Consider the following 27,414-nt stretch of genomic DNA (forward strand, 5'->3'; position numbering starts at 1 on the left):
AGGGATTGGGGAATATATGATTGTTTTACAAGTTTATTATTCTGTGGAATTAAAGACAGTAAAGTAACGTAGATGATTTAGGTACAAAAATAGATCCTACTAATCATGACAAAAAATTTCCTGCTTCATGAAACAAACAAAAAACGGCTTGTATCAAGATTTAGGAAAACAAGCAGGCAAATCATTCTTTATCCCTAATCTTGTTACTCAGATTGACAGGTCATTTCAGCAATCTGGTATTTCAATCTACCAAAACAATCCTGTAGAATTACTGTTTATTGCCCTTGTTTTGCACATAGAGATATACTTATTAGGACTAAAAGTATTATGAAAACTGCTTATTCAAGCAGCTTTCACTGTGAGGAACAGCTTGGCTTTGAGTTAAGGTTCCGCAGGTTTTCCAAACTTTATTAAGAAAAAAACGCACCAAAACCTCAACAATTATAATTAATTAATTTTTCATTGCAACTTGTTCACGTTTGCATGGCAAGGATCTGTATAAACAAATAATGTTTTTTGTTCTTTCCAGTCCTAATGCATTAGGCATTAGCACAAGTCTGAAGTGTTTGCTTTGAAACCTTCAGTGCCTGATCCAATCTCAGTCCAGATACTTCTGTTTAAACATTCCTTTGCAGCAGGAGTTGAAGTTGTTTTCACTAAAATTTTTAAAGCAATCAGAATATGATCCTTTGTAATATCAACTGGTAAAACCTTCCTATTTTGAAATGTAAACTTCAGAATCAATTTTACTTGTAATCATTCTTTTGAAAAAGTAAACTCCCTGCACAAAGCAAGCAGAAAAAAAGGAGTACAAAACACATCAGACTATGAGAGCCCACTTCCCTCCCCACCCCCTTTTTATATCTATAGCTAAAAATGCTACAGCTCACCAACCAAAATAGAAGCACAAAGTAGTAAATCAGGTGGCTTTGGGTTGTTTTGGTTTGGTTTTGTTTTTTTCCTAAAAAGCTACAGAATAAAATATTTTCCCAGGGGAAAAACAATCCTAAGCAGTCAGAAAGCCAAAGGAACCAAACTAGAATTGTGACAACTGATGAATGATTTACTTAAGGGGTATTTTAATAGTCAGGAACAGTTCTAAATGTCTCCAGACACAATTGCTCACCTTTGCCTCTATACTGGAATTGTTCCACACAGAAAGGTCACAATTTAGAAAATCTACACAGTTACAAAACTGTGACACTATGACATGTCATATGTTAGAAAACATATGACACTACTCTCTCATCTCCACGGATGAGGGCTGACAGAGGGTCTGAATGTTCCTTCAGACACAAGGAATAAATGGAATAATATACCAGAAAATCCAGACACCCACAACTAAAGAGGTCAAGTCAACAGAAGCATATGGTGTTCTGTCTGTGCACTGGCTTCAGACAATAAGGATAATTAAACACATGATTTGTTTGAGAAGAGTTATTAGCAGCACTTGTGTTGAAGGTCTTCTTTTAAAACAAAAACCAGAAAGCTATGGTAATTGAAAACAAAACAAAACCAAAAACCAAAACCAAAACCAACAAAAAAAAACACCAACAAACAACCAAGACACCTAAGGAAATATCACATTTGCAATTTATTTGTCCCAATTTGACCATTAACTAGCATTCACACTTCTTTGCCTAGTAAACAACACCGCCCAAGACTCTATGGTTGAATATAATCCTCAGGGATTTTTAGGTCCCAGCTATTTGGGTTTTATTTTATTCCCAGTGCTAAGAAGCACTGTCAACTCTGCTGCCATTTCTTCTTTAAAGGGAAAGTGATATAAAAAGGTCACTGAAATCATATGCTAAACCAGTTCCACAATAAGCAATCAGCATTTAACACATCTCTGGGCCTGAATAGAAACACTAAGGAATAAATAAAAGCTTCATAGATTCTATTCCCAAAAAGCAAAGCTGTACAAGGAAAATTAAAACAACTTTTATTGTAGACATACATAGCACAAATTTCAGCTTAAGAAATTAATAAAAGAAGAGCTCAGCTGAGCCATTGAAGTTGTGTAATTTGGGCATTAACTCTAGACAGTGTCAGAAAAAATTACCTTCCAACAACTTTCACTGAAACCCTCCACTTTGATATTTTTTTACTTGTCTTGTATGAGACTCAAAGTGTACAACAGCATAAAAGAAACTAGGAAGTGGTTAGCAACATCATCACAGTATTGCCTCAAAAACAGGAACCCAATTTCCAGTGACAGCTTTTACAAAGATCATTATGTCACCATTATTTTTTCAAGAAAACTACCGATTAAGAAACCAAGCTACAACTCTGACCAAAATCTTATGCAGAAGATCTACTGCTCAAGCAAGCACAAAGCTCCAGTTTAGGCAAGCATTACGATTATAACTCTGAAACACACTTTAAACATACAGGTTAGGTCAACATCTAGCCTGCATTCTTGGCAATGCTGAAGGGCTGGAGGACGTAAGCTGAAAGCAGGCATTTCCATTGCATTTTTTAACTTATTAAAATAAAACAATCCATTCTACATTTCCAGAGAAATGTGTGCATTAAGCATCCATGTTGCATCCACTTAGTATGTCTGCTTCCACCATTTAGTTTATGTGTGTGTGTATATATACTTTAATGCTACTAATAAATGAGAATATCTTCTTAAGACTACATAATAGCTAAGTAGACTAATTTCTAACATGACATGAAAAAAAGCATAACTGCTTATGCTGATCCTAGCAGAGCATGGCTTCACAATATAATGAGCAGCATCTCTGCGTCATATCATAATTTCAACATTAAAAATAACACCAACACCTAACCCTGGTAAAACACAACTCTCTCACATTAGATAAAAGAGAACAAGAATCAACCCCTTCACCTGAAATACATTTGTTTACACCGTCAGCAAATCTGTAATTCAACCCCTCACAGTCAATTTGGCTACAAGTCTTCCATGACATCTCATTTTTCTCCTCAGACCTCAATCAGACAACATTTTCAGCTATTTTCTATAAACAAACACATATACCTATTCAAGCTAGCAAATCCAAATATCCATGCTAGTTAGTGGTCTGGTTGTGGTTTATGTTTTACTGTTGGGTTTTTTTTTGGGGGGGGTGGGGTCAGTTTGTTTGGGTTGGGATTTTTCTGTATGTTTTGGGGGGGATGTGGGGTGTGTTTGGTTGGGCTGGTCTGGGGTTTTTTATTTAATTAAATATTTCTCTGCAAACCACCTTTTTATAACCTACTGAACTTCCAATTCAATTTACTAAAATCATGTTCTTTGCTGTAACAGAATTCATGAAAGCAGAGTCTTTGACCCTCCTTGTAGTGATTTGTCAAGTTAAAACTGGAAAAGGGATTGAACGAGAAAACAAATTCCCATAAAAGCTCACAGTAAAAACATTCTTATTGAAAGTGTTTCTCTTCCAAACGAGGGTGCACAAACAATAAACTAATTTTCCAAATCAACTTGGTAATCATGCAAGCTTCCTCTAATTCTGACACTCACATCTTGCAAATAGCCTTTAACTGAACCTGCATTCTACATTTTTTTGAATCTTTTACATATCTGATGCTTCCACATCAACCTCCTGCTTTAACAGCTACAATTATAGGGGTACTTTAAAACTAGAGAAGGTTTTAGTCAAAGGTTGTATACATTATCCCGTGTATTCATGATGTACTATACACAAGAAAATTAAAATAACTGATCTGAACTCTACTTACTTTTTTCCCTCTTCTCCAGCTCTCCTTATACCAGTAAACACGTTGCTAACACAAACACAGTGCTAACTACACAGCTGGAACCAAAGCCAGCCAGTGCTTCCCATAGTGGCTAGTATTGGGAGATCTCTTGATTCAAACAATAAAATAATGTTGGTTAAAAAATTGAGAATACAGTGGAAGTTTAGTCTTTTTTCATCCTGAAAGCACCCCAAATTCTTAAATAATAACTACAATCCCAAGGATATTTATGACAGAGTTAAATTCTAGTCGGAACATTAGAACACACAGATAGGTCTGTGTTTGGAAAAAAACCCAAAATGAAACAAAACTCCAAACCACAGATTCAGGTATGGTTTAGAGATCACCACCATGATAATCATGATGCAGCTGTAAGCACTGGTGCATCTCAAGCCTGCAATTACAGCATTATACCAATTCAAAACTGAACACTAGCTGGACATCTGAACCTAGTTTAATCTCTGCTCTAGCATGGTCTCTATGTATCATATTTGTTTTGTCATCATTTCACAAACAACTTCCCTATGAATAAAAATAAAAAAATAAATCAAGGGACACAGGATGAACAGGCATCTTTATGTCATATGCAAATGCTAGAACAAATAATATACTTTAAGAGATCAGAATTTCAATCATGGCAAACAAAACTGTAAACAGAAAAAGAATGGTCTAAAAGCAGCAACAAACGTGTTTTCACAAGGCTAGAGAAGGCACTACTTGGTTTCTAGTTAGAACAGACTACGGCCATTGGAATGTGTCACATGGTGTAAGAAGCTGAATTTTTTATTTTGGTGTGAAGTACACAGACTCCAAAATACTCAGTGCAGAAAATTCTGTGTTGGTTTAACTTCCCCAAATCACTGTGTTAACTATATATTTTTAATTATTTTCCCATTACACTACCCTTAATCAATATCATTGAACATTAGCTTGTGATGCGACAGCGCCACAGGGAAATGTGGTTCCATTTGTATTTAAATGGGATAAGGTTTCTGAGTGGATTTATAACTTTCATACTGATCCTTCCTGTAACAAAGAAGCAAAGAGTTTGTGGAAGAGCTACCACACTGTAGAAATTATTCCCACAGAAGAAGAGATCCAAGAAGCATTATGTAGCTATAAATATCAGTAAACCTTTTACATCCCCGTAAAGATGAACTGAAATTAAGTATATTTTGATTTTCTCTTACAGGAAAGACTTTGCTAAAGATTTGTTCAGAAAACCTTTTGCATTACAAAAATTGTATGTTAAATTCCATTTTTACTGTTGAAAGATGCTAGTAAGTATAGCCATAGAAGTTTCCTGTTAAGTTTCTATTAAGCATTCCATTACTTTTTTCCATTATTGCAATACATAAATCAATCTGCTATAAAACTTTTTCTGAGAATGAAGGGTAGAGTCAACTGCATCAGCCACCAAATCTAATATTTCACTTAAACACCACAAATGGCAACACTCATTTTAGCATAACAATCAGCCTCCTACATTTAATTTCTATTTGAAAAATGCAGCTATAACATCTCAATAAACAACACAGCAAAATAGTCATAGAATCAGAATAGTTAGGGTTGGAAAGGACCTTAAGGTCATCTAGTTCCAACCCCCCTGCCATGGGCAGGGACACCTCACACTAAACCATCTTACCCAATGCTTCGTCCAACCTGGCCTTGAACACTGCCAGGGATGGAGCATTCACAGCCTCCCTGGGCAGCCCATTCCAGTGCCTCACCACCCTAACAGGAAAGAATTTCCTCCTTATATCCGATCTAAACTTCCCCTGTTTAAGTTTTAACCCGTTACCCCTTGTCCTGTCACTACAGTCCCTAATGAAGAGTCCATCCCCAGCATCCCTATAGGCCCCCTTCAGATACTGGAAGGCTGCAATGAGGTCTCCACGCAGCCTTCTCTTCTCCAGGTTGAACAGCCCCAACTTTCTCAGCCTGTCGTCATACGGGAGGTGCTCCAGTCCCCTGATCATCCTCATGGCCCTCCTCTGGACTTGTTCCAGCAGTTCCATGTCCTTTTTATGCTGAGGACACCAGAACTGCACACAGTACTGCAAGTGGGGTCTCATGAGAGCCGAAGAGAGGGGCAGAATCACCTCCTTCGACCTGCTGGTCACGCTCCTTTTGATGCAGCCCAGGATACAGTTGGCTTTCTGGGCTGCAAGCGCACACTGAAGCCGGCTCATGTGCATTTTCTCATCGACCAACACCCCCAAGTCCTTCTCCGCAGGGCTGCTTTGAACCTCTTCTCTGCCCAGCCTGTACCTGTGCCTGGGATTGCTCCAACCCAGGTGTAGAACCTTGCACTTGGCATGGTTAAACTTCATAAGGTTGGCATCAGCCTACCTCACAAGCATGTATGGCACCTTTAATGATGACACTAAACATGCATACACATTAAGTAAGATGCACAAGACCAGATAGGCAAACAGCTTAAGCATAGATTCTTGCCAGACCAGAAAGCTATTCTCCACTAAGTCAAAAGAAAATAGAGTACAAAAATACACTTGCAAACACAATCACAAGCTGTTTGTCTTACACTTTGAAAAAGGATTAAACCAGAAGTATAATGAACAATCAAAAACTAATATATACAGTTCATGTGTAAATATCTGCACGAGTTTCACTTAAAACCATTATTTCACCTGCCACTCCAGTAATTTTGTGTGCCTAGTGAGAGCCAAGATCTGGGGTGGGGAGCCAAGGGGAGGGTGGAAGCAGAGGGCAAATACTCAAACCCAACCAACAGATACTGCATCCACACAAGTTTTGGAGATTCCTTTTTCTACAGTTGTTTCCATCCTCTCTCACCTACAAGGACTTCTGTCCCAGTGGCTCCAGCTCTTCCCCAAGACTCCCTGTCTACACCCCAGGACCCTCTGTTCCTCTGCCATTATAACCCCATCCAGCAGAAACAGCGTTCAGGCCTTGGAACACCAGTCCTCATGTTTCCTCCATGAATATGCCTTCCCAGACATATACTTCAAATAGCATCTGCCTTCAATCACTAGCAAAAGAGAGCAGTGCTGCAACAGACACATCTCTGCATCCACTGTGTGATGAGCAGGAACATGAGCAGTGGCTGCCAGCAAAGCCCAACACTTTTTGCCTAACAAAGCCCAACGCTGCTGCTGAGCTCCAGCCCACCCCTTCATGGGATCAAGTGGAGGCTCTTTCCTGGTCCTAACAGCCTGTTTCCTCCAGACTTAAGGAATACACTGTTACTGTCAACACCAAATTTGAACCAAGTGAGGAGGACAGATTAAAAATGTGTTACAAAGGAGTGACAGAGGGAAAAAGAAGATATAGCGGCACGTCAAAGCAATGAAGCTGCAGTGACATTTCAACTTCAGAGAAAAGTTAACCACAACCATCCTACGTTCATTGTCTGAGTCACTAATTTAAGTTGTTCTCTGGTACAGTCGTAATGATAAAGCCATTGGTACTGAATATACGAACATATTCTGAATGTATTTGCATCATTTTTTTTCCTGCACAGGGACAAATTCTCAACTTTAACCAATTCAAATGCTTGATCACTGCTATCTACACACGGCTAAAATACTACAAATTCCAATGCAACTCATCTCTGGATCCCCAGTGTACAAGAGAAAGAAAATTCTTCCATTCAGTTACAGCTCATTCCAAATTAAAAGCTTTATCAACGAGAGTTAAATAGTTGGGTTTAAAGCAACATATTATGAATACAGGGCAAAGTCTCTTTTTCAGTGTCTCTGTGTGATACAAAACTGCAAATTTATTGTACACAACTGCCTTCTCATTAAAGCAGTGTGGAGGAGGAAAACAAGGGAAAATGAGCCCTGACTCCAAAAGGTTATCTCTACCTTCAAACACCTGTGTCCTATTTACATCAAAAGGGAAAGCAGTTTTTCTACCATCATGTGTCTACAAGTTACAGACAGGTCTCCCCTATCTCTGCAGATGAACAGATACATCTGTGCAAAGCAGAAGCATTTAACTCTGATGCTTCCACACAAACTCTACAACTCATGCCCCTCTATACATCCTCCAGAATGTGACTCAGAGCACATACGCCAATCAACCAGGCAGTAATCAAGTGGTTGATTCCACTCAGGCATCCCAAAAGCATGTGTGCTATTGTGCAATACCAATCATAAATATACACTTATATAAAACTTCTTAAAGGTGTCACTTACTGTACACACCTAAACAATCTGTGTACGCAGTTGGGATTTCTGGTCATGGAGTAAACTGGTCAGCAACAGGATGCCTGTGCAGCAGCATCCACCCATCCAGGGCTAACAGGCTCTGTAGCTGAAGGATTTGTGTCCAGGCAAGATTTCCATAAAGAAAAAGAAGTAATTTCCAGGATAACCAAGGTATACATATCCCAAACCTTCTCCAAAAATCATCACACTATCTGCTCACACACTGTTGAACATTCAGGGCTCATATTTTGAGAGTTAAGATGCTGTATATTCTCAGATGGATTAACTCAGCTACGGTCCAATGTGGCAAAGAGACAAAGCACACGGGAAAGCAGAATCATGATGTAGAAAGAAAAAGCAACCATTCAGTTCTGACACTCTGAAATGTTTTAAGATTTTTTGTTTCCACTACAGAATTGTCAATAACTTGGTGAGTTTCTGCACCTTGATGTAAAGCAAGATACTCTAAGCCATTCCTTTCCCTCCTCTTAAAACAGACAAGCCAGGAATTGCAACAAGAAAAGACAGCTTTCTAAATCTAAATGAGATTAGTAACGGTAGATCCACAGACAAATGTTGAACATTTTAATGTATCAGAATAAAATTCATCTATCAAAAGATAACTGGTCAGCAGACAGCTACCACCTCACAATTAGCAATGCTATTCTAAGAGCCGAAACATTCAGAAATTCTTAATAGGTTGGGCACAAAATCCAAGCCATTGCAGAAGTTTTATTATTGTTTTCACACATGCTAGTGGGTTGAGGTTACTGATGCTCCTTGTTTCTTTGTGCCTTGACAACTGCATTGAACAAGCTGCTTCAGAGAACATATTCTGTCTAACTTGTACTCCTTGCAAACAACTCGGGATCAAAGCTTCACCACACTCCCATATTGCTGCAAATTAACAACAACCTTGTAAGTCAAATGTGATCCCATCACATTTATTTCATTCAAATCTCTCTCCAACAGTACCTCTACAGTTTGTCTCTAGGGGCTGTACAACTAAATATGAGGGCTGTTTATTTGAACAACTACTTTACTAGCAGTCTGTAATGGAAAAAATATTTAGTTCAGCCCATTTCTGAACTGTCTGAGAAAAATTTCATGTTCACGGTGTTGATATATAAGGCCCTGATGTATCTGTGGGCTACAATAGCAACATTTATGCTTAATAGGCACAGGAAACTTAAATTCCTTTTTCAGCATAAGATAGTAAGATTATATGTTGCCACAAGTAAAAATAGGGTTTCTGTTGTTTACTGTTAGATAGATGGGTGGCACATCTGCGGGAAGCATCCGCAGGAATAGACAGAAAGCTGCATGAAAGCCAAGGAGACAACCAGAAAAGCAGCTGGAAGCACAGCTCTAAAATACTGTAGAGTAATTGCTTTTTAGGCAGAGACTAGCTGCAATAAAGCCTTGCACTGTGAGCAAGGAAACCACTTTCTATTCACTTTCTATCATGTTCAGCCAATGAAAACATAGTGCATTATAAGCAAAACTAAATTATAAACTTATTGGTGTCTCATCCTAAAAAGAAACAGTTTATAGGATTCTAATCCTAAAGATTGTATCAATAATGAAAAAAGCTTTTTTAATCCAGACAGCAAGTAGCAAATAAAGTTGTGATTACACAGCAGGAATAAGGCTACTAAATAAAATACTAGTCTAAACCATGGAGGTGAGGAGGCAGAAAACAAAAAGGATAATTACACTTGAAAATAAAAGCAAGTCTCTTTCTGAGATTTTTTTTCTAACACAATATTGTCCTGAGTCCTAGCTTTAGAAATGGCAGTGGACATTAACAATAAAAGCTTAAGTAAATCTGCTAAAATACAGGCAAACATTTTACATATTTTAAGGGATCAAATTTTATGGTAAGAGGGCAGCTCTCACATATCCCCCGCAAACATCAGTATTATTTAGTAATGAAATGCATTGGCACATCCCTCTGGGCACAAAAGGGGATAAACTTGGCAACAATCAAGAACACCTAGTACAATTTAGGTTAGACAGGACTTCTAGGGGTCATCTAGTCTAACCCCCTCCTCCAAACTGATTTCACCATGATAGCTACTTCAAAGTTAGACCATTCCTGCCAGCTGCAGGTCTTCCCTATCTAAGACTTATTTTGAGTGTCATATTAACTTTAAAACCCACTGCAAGTAACTCTTTTTGTGCTAGCCCAAATCTCTATTGGTACCAGAAACAGTATTGGTGTCTTTTACTTGCCACTGCTGATTCAACTTGCTCTTGAAAATGCCTGCATGGAAGTTCTTCACCCCTCCCTTCAATCTACTTCAGTACGTAACTACACTTGCCACCCACCTTTTTCCACTACCTAGCCTTGTTCTCTGCTTCCGTTTCAGTCCTTTATATCCTGTTATTCAGTGTGGCCACAAAATGAATGAATATGGGTTATTGTTGGTTTCCCCCCCCCAAAGAACTTTAAAAACATTTGAAAATAATCTTCCTGCCTCTCTCCTCACACCTTTCCTTCAAGCTAAGGAATGTCAGGACATTGATCCTTCCTTACAGTGTAGATGTTTTAGATCTTTGATCACTCTTGCTCCTTTGAACCCTAGCTAATAAATCTATTTCCTTAGTGCACCACCTAGAAGTGGACACAATGTCAGCAGAGCAGAAAGACTCCCTATGGCTGGAGTAGCTGACTTCATACTTCTTACTTCCTTAGCACCCTTTTCTGTTCAATTTCTTTCATTTTCTGCAATAACATGGTGACTCAGGCTTAGCATTTGATTTACAGTAAACTGCCATTTCTAACTAGCATCCTAACACCAAATTTCTTCTTCCCTGTACTTTACGTATACATGTGTATTGTCTTGTTGGGGCTTTTTTTCCCCTGCTTTAGTGCACCCAATGTCCTAGTCCACCCTTCTGGACTAGGTCTCCAATTTCCGCAAGTCTCTTGCCTGCCTTTTCTGCTCCTCCCAGAATGGTGCTGCTTCAAATCTAGTAAGAAATTGCTCCCTTCTATCACCTAGATTAACTGAGGAAAATACCAACCACCACAGCCAGCACATTGTGAAGCCCCCCTTACTCATTGTTAAAAATGTGACTATATATCTATTGCAACTACTCTAGGAAGGCAGTTACTAGCAAAAAGATAAATACATTCTGGTTTACAATCTATTGCAAAGGTTTCTTAGTGGATACATTCCTAGATATATTTCTTACAATAGGAAATAAGCAGTTGTGCTGGATGCAACTTTCTTTCCTAGGCTGGCTACATTACTTACAGGTTAGCCTCTGCATGGCTGCAGCAACCAGCATTTTGCAGTAGTCAAGCAAGCATAGATTCAGGCTGAAGTAGTATTAAGAGAAGCCACACTGAGCAAAAGTATTACCTTTCCCCAACAATGTTAACTCCACAATCAAGAGCAGTGCCTCAAGATGTTGGCCAAGTCTGGTCACATTAAACACTGGTAGCAACCAAGTTTTAGACTCCCATAAACTGTCAAGCTAACCTAGCTAGCAGGTTACAGAAAAAGCAAGGGGACAAGGCAGTGCTGCTAAAGCAACTTTGGTTGCAATCCTTTCCACAGCAGCGCACCAAAATCACTGGTGTCACAGAAGTTCCACTGCAATAGGCACAAGACAGACACAAAGACACTAGACCTAAAAACTGCCCATGTGAATAGCTGGGATATATACCTCTTCTGCTCAATTCACCTGGGATAGTGTGTTCATTACCTGCACAGGACCCTCTGTAACTGTTCCAAACCTACACTCCTGATTGGCTTTAATGAAATTCCACTCCTATTTTTAATATCAATCAGATGGATGCTAATTTGTTAGTTTTGGAAATGAAGCTTGAAGAGTATTTCAGATAAAGACTAAAGTAATGTTTCTGTGCTAGTGTTAAAAAGAAAAAGGAAACTCCTACTTCCTTTAATTTCAGCTCCTGGAAGATCTGCAACAGAATTTCCAAAGGAAATCATGCTTCCCTCCTCTTTAACAGAAAAGAAAAAAAAAAAACCCAAAAAACCCCTTTCTTCTGCAAACAAACTGGCATAAGTTGCTATATGCACTTTCTACTTTAGCATTCCACACCAGCTCCTCCCTTCCTCTGCCTCCACTATTCCCAGCTTGTAGTCCGTTTAACTTTTTTGGTTGGCTGGTCTTAATCCATATCAGCGGGAAATCAGCACATAACTATGAAAATCAGAACATGCAGCCAGAGGACTGCAATTAACATTTACGTTTTTAAAGAGAATATTTGCATAACCACTGTCAGGAAGGGCATTAATATCTATATCTATCTGTATATCTCCTGTCTTCCTTGCCCTGTTTCCTCCATAGTTCTGCAAGACATTTCTTCCAGGAGAAGGAGGAGAACCACCTCCTGAGGCTTTTTGGTTTAGTCTCAGGTTTTCTTATGCTTGTTATTAAGTGTAGATATTTTTCAGCACTTAGGACTATCAGGGCTGAGAAACAGCATGGGACTTCTAATTTTATAAAAGCAGCCAGAGGAGAAGAAAAGAAAACAGTTTTATTTTACAGCCCACATAATTTTCCTTCTAAATGAGAGAAAACGTCATGCCTAACACAAAACAGTAGCTCTAGCCATCACTACTTAAATATGAGTGAATATTCAGCAAACTATGAAGCTAGTTAAGTACCTCAAAAGTTAAAGTCCTCTTGGAGGTCCTCCCTTGTCAGTTTAAATCAGTGTACCAAAGAAGTCATCCTCATACAGTGAAAAGATCCTATACTTACACCACCACCCTAGGATGAACTGAAAACTGTAAATTTTTTCAACTAATTCCTCATCACTAAACCAAATATGTTTTACATGGGAAAAAAGATTATATACATGACTAGTTTCAGATTGCTCTGAAAACTACATAGCTTAGACAATCTCAAAGGGTTAAGTCGCATCAGATTTTCACAATACATACTCCATATGTTTCCTCACGACTTCAAGTAACCAAACGCCTTCTAAAAATGATGCAAGACACTGCCAACCGTTATCTTTCACCAAGAACAAAGTAACACAGGCTCTGCACAAAGAAAAAGTGTGTAGAGTTGTTAAGAATCAGAGTAGAACTTTAACAGGGGAAGCAAATTAATGAGGTTGATAAGTGCATTGCTGAGGAATTTCATCGTACCACACCTTCCCTAATTCAGTAACGTTATTTACCTTCCTTTCCATGCTGGTAACAGGCATCAGGAAGTTTGCTGACCTAAGAAGAGTATGCTCTGTGGTGCTCAAGAGCCTTATGCTCTTCCTGGAACATTATTTACTCAGACCACTAGTCACATTAAAGATCAAAGCATCAAGACTATGCTATCTACATAGCATGCAACAGCTTTGATGTAATTTTTGTGACTGGTGTAATAGGTATACAGCACTGTTTTCTATTTGTTAGATCTTCCTAAGAGAAGTGTCTTAAGTATAAAAAACCCACTGCATTGCAGTGGTGCACAAATGAGGTGGTGAAGACCTGTGCCCCCAAGCAGGTCTGTAGTATCAGAAAGCATTATTTAGTCAAAGGAGGTAGAGTTAAGCATAAAGTTAGCACTTGCATAAGAGCTCAGTCTTTGGAGCCATTCAAGGACAACTTACACCGAACTGACTGTGAATTCGCAGTGACTGCAGATCCTTTAAAAGTGGTCCTTCTGTGCACCAAAGTAATTTTGGCAAGATTTGATTTCTAACATCTACTTCCTTTGTGCTAACCATAGCATATTTTTAACTCCTAGCAAGCAGTCTCACCCACAACTCTTGCACATGGATCACACAGGAGAGGCCTTTCCCAGGTGTATTCAGGGCTTGTACTGCTTCCTCACAACCCAAGTGCTTCTAGACATTGCATGGGGTCCAGAAAGTGGCAAAGAATTACAGCCAATTTTGAAAACACTTTCCAAAGGCCAGAGGTATTTCAGTGAACCTTCTTCAAACTCAATTTTAAAAGCACAACCACGTAACTGGCCATTTCACTCAAAGAACAGCATCTGCTCTGCAAAACGTTATTTACATAATCAGACCATTAGGTAAGCTAAAGCCATGCTGTTTCCAGTGATGGCACTTCAGACCAAGTATTGCCTTCAGCTCCTGACAGCTTTTCAGGACATCCTTAAGATGTCCCTGCAGAACAGTGCTTTAAACAATTTTTAGCACTTTAGTACCAAAGTCTGTATCCTTTTCAAGTGTCTAAATCCTATCCTGCATAGAATGGAACAAGGTGTATTTACTAGAAGACATGATCTACAAAACCATCACATAATCCCAGTCTTATTGCTATTCTACATACAATTCTGCATTTTAAGTGACAACTGTCCAAGTTCTCAGTTTCTCAACTAAAATTAATCACTTGAATACTGGATTGGGGCTGTTAGAAACAAGGCACTATGCTTCTGCTTTTAAAAAGCAAAATTTGTTCTACTTATCACTGAGAAGCCAGCCATTTGGCAGGTTGCTTTTTCTTTTAAAAATTTAAATAGTATTTTGTTTCCAAGTGTTGATCTACTTTGCTGTCCAAAGACTGACAAATGGACAGCACTACAGGACTCTAGTGCATGCCATATAAATGTAACAAATAACAAAAGATAATGAGCAGAGTATGTGACATCCCATAGACTCTCAATGAATTGGAATGGCAAGTGCTATATTTGCTTCTAATTGAGCCACTCAAAAATTTGTAATTAGAATGGTATCAATGAATTAAGATACCATCATGCAATGCTTACTAAATACAAAATTATATCAAGCTGGAAAAAAACCAATCTTAATAAACACATATCATCAGTTTCTGAATCTTTTCTATTGGTGCAGTAATGTCTCTGAAAATACGGTATAAAATGAACTCAAATCTGTTTTGGTTTTGTACAACCTGTGCAAATTAATAAAATGATAAATATACATTAAAAAGTAAAATAAACCCCCCATTATTTTATGTATAAATTTCTCCTGAAGCAACATCTTAAGAAAAGTTATCCAGACTGCAGTCTCATAACTGTGATTTATGATTAACACATTATTGATGTCTCGTGACACTGATTTTTATTTAACAAATTACCATCCTCACGCTCACCAGCAAGACCTGGAAGAAGATAAATGCAGAACTTTCATACCACCATTAAGTATTGATTCTAAGCATTCAAATAGGAAAGAAAAAAAAAGTGTTATAGAGCAGTCTGACCAACAGAAGCTTTAATTGTGTAAGTGCTGTACATATTAGTGCTCTCCAAATAGCAGATTTCTGTTAATTTCTTTTAACAAAGACTTTTCTTGGTGTTATGCTTTGACAAAAGAGAACAAGATTTGTAAATCACAAGTCAAGAAAGAAAGAAAAGAAGGAAAAAAAATAATTCATAAACATTTATCTTTGCTGCAGGAAAAACAAAGTTCATGTGAGGTTCTTTAGCAAGAAATAAATCAGTAACATAAAGTGAAACTACGGAATGTGACATTAGTCAAAATGAAGAAAATACTACTTACAGTGCTATTCAGATACCCTTTTCTTGTCAGTCTTTGGCACATCTACACTTTTGTTTTCCAATGAAAAGATCTATATATTACCACAACCTTGAGAACCTGACATTTTTCCTGCTGCTTACACTCAGAAGGCTAGCCTACCAACCAACTGCTACAGCAGAGATCACACCACAAAGCATCTGTTTCTCCTGCAAGTGCCCAATGGGGAAAGAAAAAAACCAAACCCAACAATAATTCGATATGCTACAGAACTCATCTGCTTCTTTTATACTTAAATAAGGGTTACAAGTTGCCTATGCTACAACAGATAATATTCCTGGAGAACCTCAGCTTCTTTTTATTGGACCTGAGAAACAACTGAAGACAGTATTCACAGCAGAACAGTCAGAATAAACCATGTGGCAAGCTCACTGAAGACAGAATGTGTTTTAAAATTACTTGATCTTAGAAGGACATAGTCTACTATTTTTCAAAAGATCAGATGTTTATAAAGAAAAAAAAACCCACCCCACAAAAAAACCCAAATCCCTTTCTTGTCCTAGAGACCACTGCTGAACAAGTTTATTTGCTTTACTAATGGGCAAAACCGAAACATCTTACTTGCAGTAAACAGCCCTGACCCTCTGAAAAAATGAATTTACAAGTCTCACATGGAGTGCAGTGAGATAAACTAAGATATTTAAGAAGGTAAAAGTACATTACACACAAAGCTACTTTATTATTTAATGAGATTGCTCATGTTGTTATAATAGGCACATTTCCCACTACCTGGTCAATTTTCTCATTACTTTATTTCTTATATCATGCTCTGACAAGAAATACTTTATATGTCAGTCAAAGACAGCAAAAACAAAGTCTTTCCACTATCTTGACTGGCAGTTTGCCACTGCCACCACTGAATCATCAGGGAAGAGAAAGCAGCACCACAAATAACATTCTCCAGCCGGGTCCATTGGCCATATGTTACGTGGAAAAAAAATAAAAACAAAAAAAAAAAAAAAGAAAAACAACAACCAGAGAACATGGGGGTTTGTTTGTGGGTGGCATTATTTTTTTTTAATGGGAACTAGGAAAAAAGCCCCAAACAACAACAACAACAACAAAAAAATACCCACCAAATTACAACTATTTAGCCTTGACCAACCACTTCCTCCAAGGGCAGCATCTGATTTTCTTCAGGTATATCTTTTCTTTTTTTTTTTCCTTTTTAAAATCACAATGGCTCCAAGCTAATTTTCCTGAACCTATTAGTGGATGTTTATTCCTTGCCAAGGCAATATTTTTTGGAGCAGAGCTAGTCAACAAACAATTTACAGATTGCTAACATATAGCAGCAGTACCATACAGGCTCATGAAGGTCAATGTGGTTTTGGAGCCGTTTACTTACCTTTCCCATTTTGCCATGCAGTATACCAGGACAAACTGAGGAAAGTAGTGATGAAAACTAACACGGTGGCCACAGTTCCATTTCGGAGCCTCATCTCATTTCAGCATCACACTTGTTTATGTTCTATTAGCGATGAGGACCTATCTGTTGGGCTTGCTGCAATGAAGTCAGCTGAAGTCCACCAGCAGCAGCTGGCCAACAGCAACACAAAATGTAGCTCTCACATATCAGAGGTATCGTAAATCAATCCATTCCAAACGGTTGTAAGCTCTCTTATCGTTCTCATGAATTAAACTTCTCTTTCTTCTTCCAGTCCTGTTTAAAGGAAATAAAATTTAAACAGATTATGCCAAAAATATTGACAAGAGTCCCCATGTACCAAAATACAGTAAAGAAATACTACTACACTCTCATTACTGTGCCTTACACGCACCTCCCCCGCACTGCCTCAGTCTTGGCTCAGAGAACAGAACTTGTTAGATTGATTTGTCCTCTTTCTGTAAAGACTGCTTGTATCTGGAAAAGCTGTATTTCACATGAATTTGCTCAGCAAAGGACAAACATACACATCACCAGCATTACAATTTTATCATAAAGTCAAGGCAGGATCATGTGCCACCTGGCAGGTAATGAACTGATACAAGAGTTGTTTTCAGGAAGCCAGCAACTCAAGGCCTCACTCCTAAGCCCTTACTTCGACAAAAGTGCTCTGAAATCAGTGCGTCCTAATGTAACTGCAGCAGCAGAACTGCCCCCAGCAAACTGAGAGACCAGAGCCATAAACAGCTGTTACAAACCTGCATCACTCATCTTTCTCTGCTCAGTGTGAGCATGTTTGATCCATCCACAACTATTTTTTCCCTAGCTTAGCTACATCTGTGCACAGACTAGTCACACATGCGGAGTGCTCGATCTATATCAACTGGCAAAACCCCAAAAGCCCCACAAAACACCATGGTATGACCATATCACTTCTCTATCTCTGCCACACAGGCACAAGAACCAAACACAGAAATTACCTACAGTTCAGTTTCATCCCAGAGGAAGGTTTCATATCCTGGGATTAGAAAATCCTCAACTGGCCAAACACAGCCAGCAGCTAACCACACTGTCCTAACTGCACAAGACTAAGGAAACAAACTGACCAACTTGAAGAAGGGGCGTGTGTAGATTTGTTTTTAAAGCACTACTTCATCCCTTACAGTAGTTCAAACATTAACATTTAATGTTCTTCTAAGGCACTACCAGGTTTTCCCCCCACTATAAACCATATTTGATACAAATAATGCTACCCAGCAATAAATAACTTGCTCTGAATCTTCACTGGAAGCAATCTCTGTCGCTCTCTTGCCTGGGTGCAATTATAATAGAGAAAAAAATATTTTGTATTACCTTTATGGTACCAAGTGATTCCAGTCAAATCTGAACTACCCTGCCTAAGCTTGTATCACACCACATGCTACCTTTACCAAGGAGCTTGCAAAACAATATATAACCAACAGGCATGATCAAGAAATTAACAGAAAAAAACAACAAAGTTGCAGAACTACAGGCTCTTGTGTCCAAATTGTGGTCAGGACATCCAGGTTACAGAAAACATTTACCTTCAGACTATGATTACCTCCCTTATAACGCTACTAACACGCTTTGTTTGGAGGAACTTTATACACAGATTGGCTTGTGGCTTTAAACATTAACTCAGAAATCACATAGCACCTATGAGGAAGGAAACAAATGCAAGAACACAGGAAGCAGACAAAGACGACGGCAAAATTCAGTAAGAAACAAAATAATGACCAGGAACAGAAAGAACTGTGAAAAGCCTTATGATACAAGAAACCTGAATTCAATGGAAGGAAAGATAAAGACAACTGAGAGACCTATAGAAAGTCAACACAGAGAGTACGGCATGCCAGGAACTATCATCAGCACCAGCACTTTGAATAGGTGAGGGACATGATAAAACGCCAGAAGAGTAGCAACAGTAATCTGGTGAAAAAAGTCTGTGTGAACTGTAGCAAGAAAAGGCAAAGATCTCAAACCCCCATGGTTTCATAAGGCCCATCTACATAAATTTGGAAAGTTCAGGTGATTCCCAGACTACCAGAATAAACAGCTAGGATACCACTCAGGTCAGTGACACTAACAGTTAAACACAGCTAAAGTGTCTCTGAAGCAAGAATGACTAAACCTTAATCTACCATTATTCTAGCAGCAGTCAGATCTCTCTGGGGCAGGTCAGGTGTGCACGAAAGACCAGTCTGCAAACTAGACAGATTATCCCATTGGGGCAAACAGACAGCTGGTCTGACATGCAAACAAGAGAGGGCAATCAGGAGAGCAAAAATATCATCTGATAATGAGAGGAAAATGAACTGCCTGCCTCACTAGAAAATGCGGGCATGATTTTTACATTTGCTGCAATAAAATCAGGATGTTGTGATCAGGGCTTCTCATTGTGCAATTTGAATCCATAAAAAATAATAATAAAAAAAATACAGCATGAAAGAATTCAGAGGGAAGAAAAAAAAAGTAGCAACATGATTCAATTAGCAGCAAGTATGCACAAATTGTGTCAAATTAATAATTATCATGGGTTTGAGTTGGCTGCTTCTGCTTTTATCTTTCTCTTCTGGTCTTGTAACCACTCCTCTCAGCACAGGCACCAGCAGCTCAGCTACAGCTCAGCAATACTTAGACGATTATTCAAGCATTACACTGTATCAAACTGCATACATCAAGGCCATGCATGAACCAGAAGCGCTCCAGCTTTTAAAAATGCGGATAGTTAAACCAGCAGAAACCCATGTGTAGATGGACATAAATTATTTAACCCCCAGGTGGTCACTTTAGATTTGTTCAATAATTTATCACACAAACTAAACAAATTTAACTGAGGGGTAATCCAGTTTGAGCCAACGTTATGACAGGAAATAAGTAGATAGATTGAAGCCTATGAAACTTTCCAGGGCCGTTGTGTCCTGAACCTTTTCCCCTGCAGACTGACAGGAACAGTCCTGGTAGATGCTGACGGGAATGGCTACCGAAGGTACCTGGCACCCCCCAGGTGCTGAGGGGCGTTCTACCGAGGATTCAGAAGAATCACATCTCAAATAACCCAAGAAGTTTCTGTATGCACCCAGGCACTCCCAAAACACATACAAAGTATATTTCCAACCGCAAATCAGAAAAAACGTTACACTTCAATGGCCCGGCAAAGGCTCTTCACACAATTGCTGAAGGGTTGGATGGTGCAGGATGAGGGCATGAAGCGAGCCAGACTTCTGAGGGGATGACGCCAGATCCCATCCTACCGAGAGGTGCAAAAGCACCTACCACGGCAGCGGCGTTGCGTTTAAAAGGTATGTCTTCAAGGCATGGGGGAACGATTAAGGGACAAGAAGGAAAAGGCTGGTGGAGATCCGCTAAACAGGGGACTTTCCACCTTATTCCCACTGAAACGCTTCAGCAACCCCCCCGTCACCCGCCGCCGTTAACGGCCGTCCTCTCCGGCTCGCCGGCTCCCTGCCATTTCGCAGCTGAAACGCCCCAAGCCCGGGGAACGGGGATCCGCTGCCTCCGCAGAAACCGTCCCGAGTTAGCCGGGACCTTCCTCTGTGTCTCACCGCCCCGGCCCTGGCTATTTAGCCTGAGAAGCGAAATACCAAGCAGGGAGATAACGTACCGGCCGCGCCAGCTCTGCCAGGCAGCAGAGGGCGAGAGCTGAGGGAGACGGAGAGGAGGGAGAGCGCCGGTCCGCGGAGCTGCCTGGCGCATCGGAGCGTGGCGGCGGGGGGAAGGAAGAGGGACGGGAAACTGCAAACTCTGCCGAACCCCCGCGGGCTCCCTCTCCCGGGAAGCGAAGGAGGAAGGATGGAAAGAAGGGTCTCCCCGGGCGCATCGGCGGGGAAGGAGGGGGAGCAGCGCCGCTCTGACCCTACAGCCGCCCGGCGCGCACCCCAAGCACAGGGCGAAGGGAGGGGGCGGCCGCAAGTCCTGCGAACGACCCGCAAGCGCTCCCTACACCACCACCGCCACCAGGCAGGTGCATGCGAGCGCAGAAGGGTGCGTACACGCAGATGGCGGAGCAGGACAGCCCCCAGCCTCCCGCCCGTCCTCCCGCCGGCGACACCGCAGAGACCCGCGGCGCTAGGAGGGAAACAGCCTCCGCCGCACACCCGCTCCAGAAGGCGCGGAGAAACACCCGGCTCTGACCCCCCACAGACATCCGAGCCGGCTGCAGCCGCCGGCTCCGAGCCGGGTCCGAAGGCGGCAGCGAGGAGCGGGACCCACTGACGGCCGCTGCCATCCTCACCTGTGCGTGCGCTCCGGCAGGGGGAGCCGCGGGGCGCGGGCGGCGGCGGGCGACTGTGTCGGCTCGCGCGGGGCTCTCACTCTCCTCTCCCGGCCCCCCCTCCCCTTCGCCGTCAGCGACGCACCCAACTCGCGCAACCGCACCCCCCACCCCCGAGCGCCGTGGAACGGCACGGAGCTACGCCCCGCCCACCGGCCCCGCGGGCAGCCTATGGGCGGCCGCGTCGGAGAGGGAGACTCATTGGCTGAGAGTCCTGTCGCTCTGTTCGGCCGCAGCTATAAATGGCTCGGTCTCGCGAGGCCTCCCCCAGTAGCTGTGGTGGGAGCTGGAGGTGGCGGGTGTTGTCAGTGCTCGTGGAAATCATAGCATCAACTATGTTGATCATCATTGTTAATGGTCGTGTTGTTAGTCCATCACTAAGCTATGTCACTGAGGGCCTCGTCTAAATGGTTTTTAAATGCTTCCAGGAACAGTGATGCCACCACTGCCCTAGGCAGCCTGTTCCAGCCCCTGATTGCTGTGAAGAATTTTTCCCCAATATCCAATCTAAACCTCCCCTGGCACAGCTTGAGGGTGTTACCTCTTGTCCTATTGCTTGTTTCTTGGGAGGAGATACCTACCCCCGCCTCACTACAACCTCCTTTCAGGTTGCTGTAGGGAGCCGTAAGCTCCTTCCTGAGCCTTCTCCAGACTAAACACCCCCAGTTCCCTCCGCCACTCCTCATAAGACTTGTGCTTAGTTCACTCCCTTCACCAGCTTTGTTGCCCTTTTCTGTATCAGCAACTCAGTATCTCTCTTACAGTGAGGGGCCCAGAACTGAACACTTGTCTTGACACAGTGTGTCTACTTATTAGGCTGTACTTTTCGGGGGTTATTGTTCTGGAAGACTCCTAAGAAAGGCTTAGCTGTCCCAGCACTTGGTTACTTGTTGCCTCATGGTAAGCTGCAGGAGGTCCATCCTGAACTTGTCCCTCCCTAGTCCCATGCTTAAGGGTTATGTCTATCCTCCTGTAAAGAAGTTGAACTTGGCAGAAGATTTCCCAATCTCCCTCTCAGTGCCAAGCAAATCACATGTATTGGTGCCCCATGTGATGTGTGAGTTCACCAGTGACATGAAGTCACAGCCATGAATTCTACTGTTGAGTTCAGACTGTGCTAATTACGTAGAGCTTGTAACAAGAACTGTTTCAGTTAGAGCAGCTTGTTGCTTCACACTGGTTAAATGAACCCTCTGTCCTTTGTACCACTCACGAGTTGCAATGCCATGTGTGCTGCCCAAGAGGCTGTTAAAAAAGGTACAGCTTCAGAGGTGTGAAAACGAACTGGCTTTCCTCCAGAGGGTCATTACTGCTGTGTTGGGCAATCACTGAAAGAAAACCAGTGACAGCTTTACTCTGTGGGCTCATGATTTAGGGTTGTGGTGTTTCTATTCTGTAAATAATCCCCTACCTTCAGTGGTTGGTTTCATGTGTGCCAGGAATTTCATGCATGTTTGGGGGGTCTGAAAGCTCCCATTCAAGTTAGTCAAACAGTACCCTCAGCTTAAGGTAGGGTCCAGTCTACCTCAAAAGATCCATGCTTTTACCATATAGTGCTAACTGTTCAGCAGTCTTCAGTCCTTTTGACTGACTTGATTGCTTCCCTTTTTTTCACTCATCTCTCACCTAATTTCAACAGTTTATAGTACACATTTTTACTCTCAGTTAAGGCTTTTACTGTAGATATAGTGGGATAGTTCCCTACTAGAACTCTAGAAACTGAGGAAAAATCTTGCTAGTTGTTCTGTCTGAAGAGTGACCTTTAGCAAGTCTCCATAGCTTATTTTTATTTAATGCTTAAGAACGTTACAGTATTTTTAGACATCAGGGTACCTGCACAGAAGCCTTCAGGATTTTTGTGGCTTTCTCAAAGCTCGCAAAGAAGGGGTCACTGGTAACTCAGGCAGAGCACAAAAAAAGAAGTTTGCAAGGTCTTAACATACAGGCTGTTCTGTGGTTTTATTTGTTGAGCAGTGAGAATTTATTATGAAAATGGGCTTCAATCTTCCCTTTTGTAAGGAACTGGAATGAAGTGGATTTTTTACCGAAAACCAGATTTAGCACGATAACTTTCAGACAAAAATTAGTGCATGCATGTCCTCACGTGCAAACACACACACAACACCTACAGAAGAATTTTCTATTGAGATCCCAACAAGCCAAAGACATTAGAGCCACCATTGTTTGCCTCTAATAGATGAGTATTGCTTAGGGATATGAATTTTTAAATTTCTGTGCTGGAAAAGTATAAACTCGTGGAGACATTTTCACATTAAAATCCTTTTGTCGACAGCTTAGCCTTTTGAAGGGAAGGCTCTGTTGCAACATGAGTTTAATGACAGTCATTTCACAAGAACTCTCTGAGCCTTTCCTACTTTTTGTTCTTTCACTGACTGGACCTTGACAGTACACAATTAACTATTAACTTCCCTGAACAATAGGATATGCATAACATGTTTATTTCTCAGTTCCTCTGACATCTTCCCCGAAGTTAGTTTCCTGAGAAGGAAGGCAAAGTTCAAAATAGAAAAAATAAATATTCAACATTGCCCTCATCTGACCTACTACAGCAAAAATCAGATGCCTCCGGCATATTCCGCTACTTTATGCGTGGAAAAAGTACACGGTGAAGGAAAATGCTGCAGCTGCCAGAGGAAAGGAGCTGAGGATTTTTGGCTGACACTAAAACTTCACTTATATTTTAGCGTAAGGTGAGGGTGGCAGATCTATTTTAGGCCTGAACAATATTTAATGCCTGCAAATTTCTGAATTCTTTCTTTCTGCCCAGTTACTCTTTCATCATATAGCCACTGCTGTTCAGCTGGAGTATCAGTTTGAAACTGGAGAAGATGAAGCACTTCCAAAGTATTTGCAAGTGTTTAAATGCAAGTGTTTAGGTGCAAATACTATAACAACCATAATGGGGGAGATGTGGGAGAGGAAATTGTTTTAAAAATACGGGAAGCTTAAATCCTTGGCATTCTAGCTTGGGTTGCTGAAATAGAAAGACCAAGGAGCTTACTAGTCTATACCAGTAGGAAAAAAACCAAAACAAAACCAAAAACAATGCAAGAGAGAAATGCATAATCATATTTTGACAGAGAAGATTTCATGTTGGGAAATTTTTGCTAAGGTATTACCTACGTGTCAGAGTAAAGAAAAAGTGGCAAAAGATGCTCTAGGCCTGCTGTAATTTCACACATGCTTCAGTGACTGTTCCTGGCACACCTGGGCAACTGACTTCTATAAGGCTGTGCGATTGTTGCCATTCATCAGATTTGGAGCTCTTTTTACCCAGGCACTTCTCCTGTCTCATTCAGAAGCATAACAGTGTTGTCCTTGCCTTTCACCGTGCTCATGTTCTGGCTTTCCCAGGCACTAGGAAAGATGCAAAAAGGGTAGAGGTGCTTGGCAGTGGCAGCAAAAGTCTCAACAGTTGAAAAATATCTGTCTGAAAGTTGCCTGTGTCTCCTGACTGAAAACTGAGTTCTCTTTCAGAGATTTATTCCCAGCCTGCCACTAACCTTGTTTTTTAACAGAGCAAATACCTTGGGACTCTCAGTGCTTCCACCTCTACTTCTCCTCAGTTTTGCTTTTCCATGACCAAATCCTTTTTGTTCTAGCTAGCTGAGCACCTCACTCAGTGAAGCTGTATTTCTGCTATAAAGGGAAGGGAAGGGGAGGGGAAAAGCAAAAGGGATAGGAAGGGAAAAGAAGGGGAAAGGTAAGGGGAGCTTTCCCATGCCCTCTCTATGACTAGATAAAATGGTGTCTACATAAAAATACAGAAGGTTTTCCCATCTCACAGGCAGGTTTGATGCTTATGCAAATCCAGATCTCATTATGGCTTTATAGACACAAACTGAAACAAATGAATGCTTCAGTGGCTGAACTACTTTGCAAAAGATAGGTTTTGGTTTGTGGTGTTGTAAACTTATTTTAGACATGAAGCTGATAGATGTACAGTTCATGTATTACCGTGTGGCTCGTGTGGCACTTATTGTAGTGCTAATACTCAACAAGTGATGTGATATAGAAAATTACATGAAAATATGATTGTAGATACAAATGTTTAGTAGCCAAAAGATGTCACGCTTAGGTAATCTTCATTATGCCTTTTCTGTGACTTACATGATGGAATAAACTTCTGTTACATGTTGTGATGCCACTTCTTCACACAGAGCTGTGTCTCCCTCAGAAGCCAGGTGTGATAGTGCCATCCTTTCCAGCAGGTAAATTGTTGGTTCACTTTAACAAGATAAAAACTGAGATGGGAAGCAGCAAATAATCAGTTAAAAAAGTCCCTCATGGAGGTAGGAACAGAGCTTCATCTCCAAACTCATGTTTCTCTACCCTTACCCCCACATCACTGTCATTTCACTTGCTGTGGAGGTTCTGTCTGAGCCACAAATGCCTCTGTCATATGCTCAGAGGCAATGAACATTTACATTTCATCTCCTTCTGAAGGCAGAGGCTTTTAAATGCATTCCTACTATTACATAAACATAAACCCGGAAACCATGAAGTTCATATTGTGCCAATATTGCTAATGGTGGGTGAGGTCCAATGCCTAGCTAAAGAGCAGTCAGCTACAATTACTACTGAAAAAGTAGTCCAAGGGAAAGGAAATCACACTAAGAACTATGGGCTTTGATTGCCAGCTCATTTTCACATATGCCTGCTTCATGGTATTCTCTCTCCTAATTCTATAAGACAAAATTTTTTTAGGGAAATTTTGAGAACTAGACTCTGTGCACTGTACATCTTCATCGGCCTTTGAGATGTCCCCTTTAGCTTACTTCAGGGTGACTTGATGGTTGGTCCACTGATGGCAGGGAAGCTGCAGTTAAAGGGAAGACTGAATCAGGTCCTCAGCAAGAGGTTTCTGAAGGTCGTCTTCTTCTGAAAGTCTGTTTCACTCTTTCCTAGCAAAACTAAACACAGGTCCAAACAGCAAGGGGGAAGAATCCAAGTCAACTTGCATAGGCAGAAATAAAATATTTTAGGAGGGTCTGTCAAAACACAGCATATGGTCTCATTAGTAGAAGAAGCTCTGAGAGGAACTGTTGCTCCTGCATAACTCAACTATTTTGTGTAGAATGTTTTTTCTAGCTCCACCACTGCAAATGCCCAAATACCTACTTGAAAAATGTACAGTTAAGGCTCTAGCATATCTTAAAGATGTGGAGCTTTGGAAAACCTGAGGTAAAATCTGCAAAAAACAATGCAAATCTAAACTTCTGACTGTCGAGAAACATAGATTAACGCTTTATACTCCAGACTTCTGACACAAGCTCCCTTGCCAAACAGTGGGCTGGCCACACTTTATGTAATTTTCTTCATCTCACCTCTTTTCTTGTCTGATCAAACCTGGCTTTTCATTATCAATTTTCCTTCCCACAAGAAAGCAGAGTTGTGCAGGACATGCTTCAACTCACTTTGTTAGGACCAGGTGCTAAAGAGTCAAAACCAGGCACTAAACTATTAGCTAAGATCCAGTTCCAGGGCAAATAGCTCCCTCCTACTCTTGCCCCGTCACCCAAGAGATGTCTGATCACTGAGTGTCTCTTTCTTCCACTGCTGACTTAAGGGCAGGTGTACATCTCTTGCAAGCCAAAATGGGACAAAGTGATGGGTTATGCTCTGTTTCTGATAGCAGTCAATAGCCTGCAAAAAACCATGCTACAGCAAGAGATCTGCAGGTGGACAAGCAGCGAGGAAGGCTTCCTGTGCCTTCTTGTGCCAGTCCGATCTCTTCCTTCATAGACAGGGAGCACTAGGTGAAGAATGAATTTTGTGCATATTTTCTACCACCAGAGACAGCACAGAGCAGGGGGTGATGAAAGTACCTTCTCCAGCAAAAGATGGACAAGGGGTTGGTAGCAACAAGTTAATAATGGGTTTGTTTACAGGGAAGGAGCAAGCTGCCTCTCCATGCATTACATTAGCTGTATGGCCTTCTGAATTCATTCCTGGTAACCTAATTCCAAACCAAAACTATTTACGTGGTGCCTGATGCTGGAGACAATGCTTGCTTGAAAGCTTGCACTAACTGCAGTCATCACCTGTGGCCTACCAACACTCAAGTCAGCATCGCCGCAGCCAGAAAAGAGGCATAGCCCTGGCTCTCATACCTTCTTTACTGCACCTTCTGCTCTGATACTGTGCCACGATCCCACGATCCTGTCTTCCCCAGCTGCTTAGCTTTCATAATTCTGTACCAGTATTATATGGAATAGACAGAAATCATTAAACTCACTTACACTGGAATTAAGGGAAGAAAAAG

The 27,414-nt window shown here is 41.0% G+C and overlaps 1 protein-coding gene and 1 long non-coding RNA gene across 4 annotated transcripts in view; both read right to left on the reverse strand.

Moving 5' to 3' along the window:
- MGAT4A (alpha-1,3-mannosyl-glycoprotein 4-beta-N-acetylglucosaminyltransferase A) overlaps positions 1–21,216 on the reverse strand; it is an 83,391-nt gene extending 62,175 nt beyond the window's left edge. Inside the window, exons 1-2 of one of the 3 annotated variants that reach the window (XM_065677656.1) lie at positions 21,090–21,216; positions 16,775–17,089 (exon numbers count right to left, since the gene is read on the reverse strand). In XM_065677656.1, the coding sequence (XP_065533728.1) occupies positions 16,775–16,868 (94 nt within the window). In that variant the 5' untranslated portion in view covers positions 16,869–17,089; positions 21,090–21,216. Of the gene's footprint in view, positions 1–16,774; positions 17,090–17,797; positions 17,876–20,459; positions 20,553–21,089 lie in introns of those variants that run through there. The other 2 variants (XM_065677657.1, XM_065677658.1) reach the window with 2 other exon arrangements.
- A 2,951-nt stretch (positions 21,217–24,167) lies between these two features.
- LOC136012684 (uncharacterized) lies at positions 24,168–26,049 on the reverse strand. The gene is made up of 3 exons (XR_010611899.1): positions 25,928–26,049; positions 25,260–25,376; positions 24,168–24,506 (listed from the first exon to the last, which is right to left on the reverse strand). It is a non-coding gene; the product is annotated as an uncharacterized LOC136012684 (long non-coding RNA).
- Between the last annotated feature and the right edge of the window lie 1,365 nt (positions 26,050–27,414).

The sequence above is a fragment of the Lathamus discolor genome, chromosome 4 (assembly GCF_037157495.1).
Source record: "Lathamus discolor isolate bLatDis1 chromosome 4, bLatDis1.hap1, whole genome shotgun sequence".
Classification (NCBI taxonomy): Eukaryota; Metazoa; Chordata; class Aves; order Psittaciformes; family Psittacidae; genus Lathamus; species Lathamus discolor.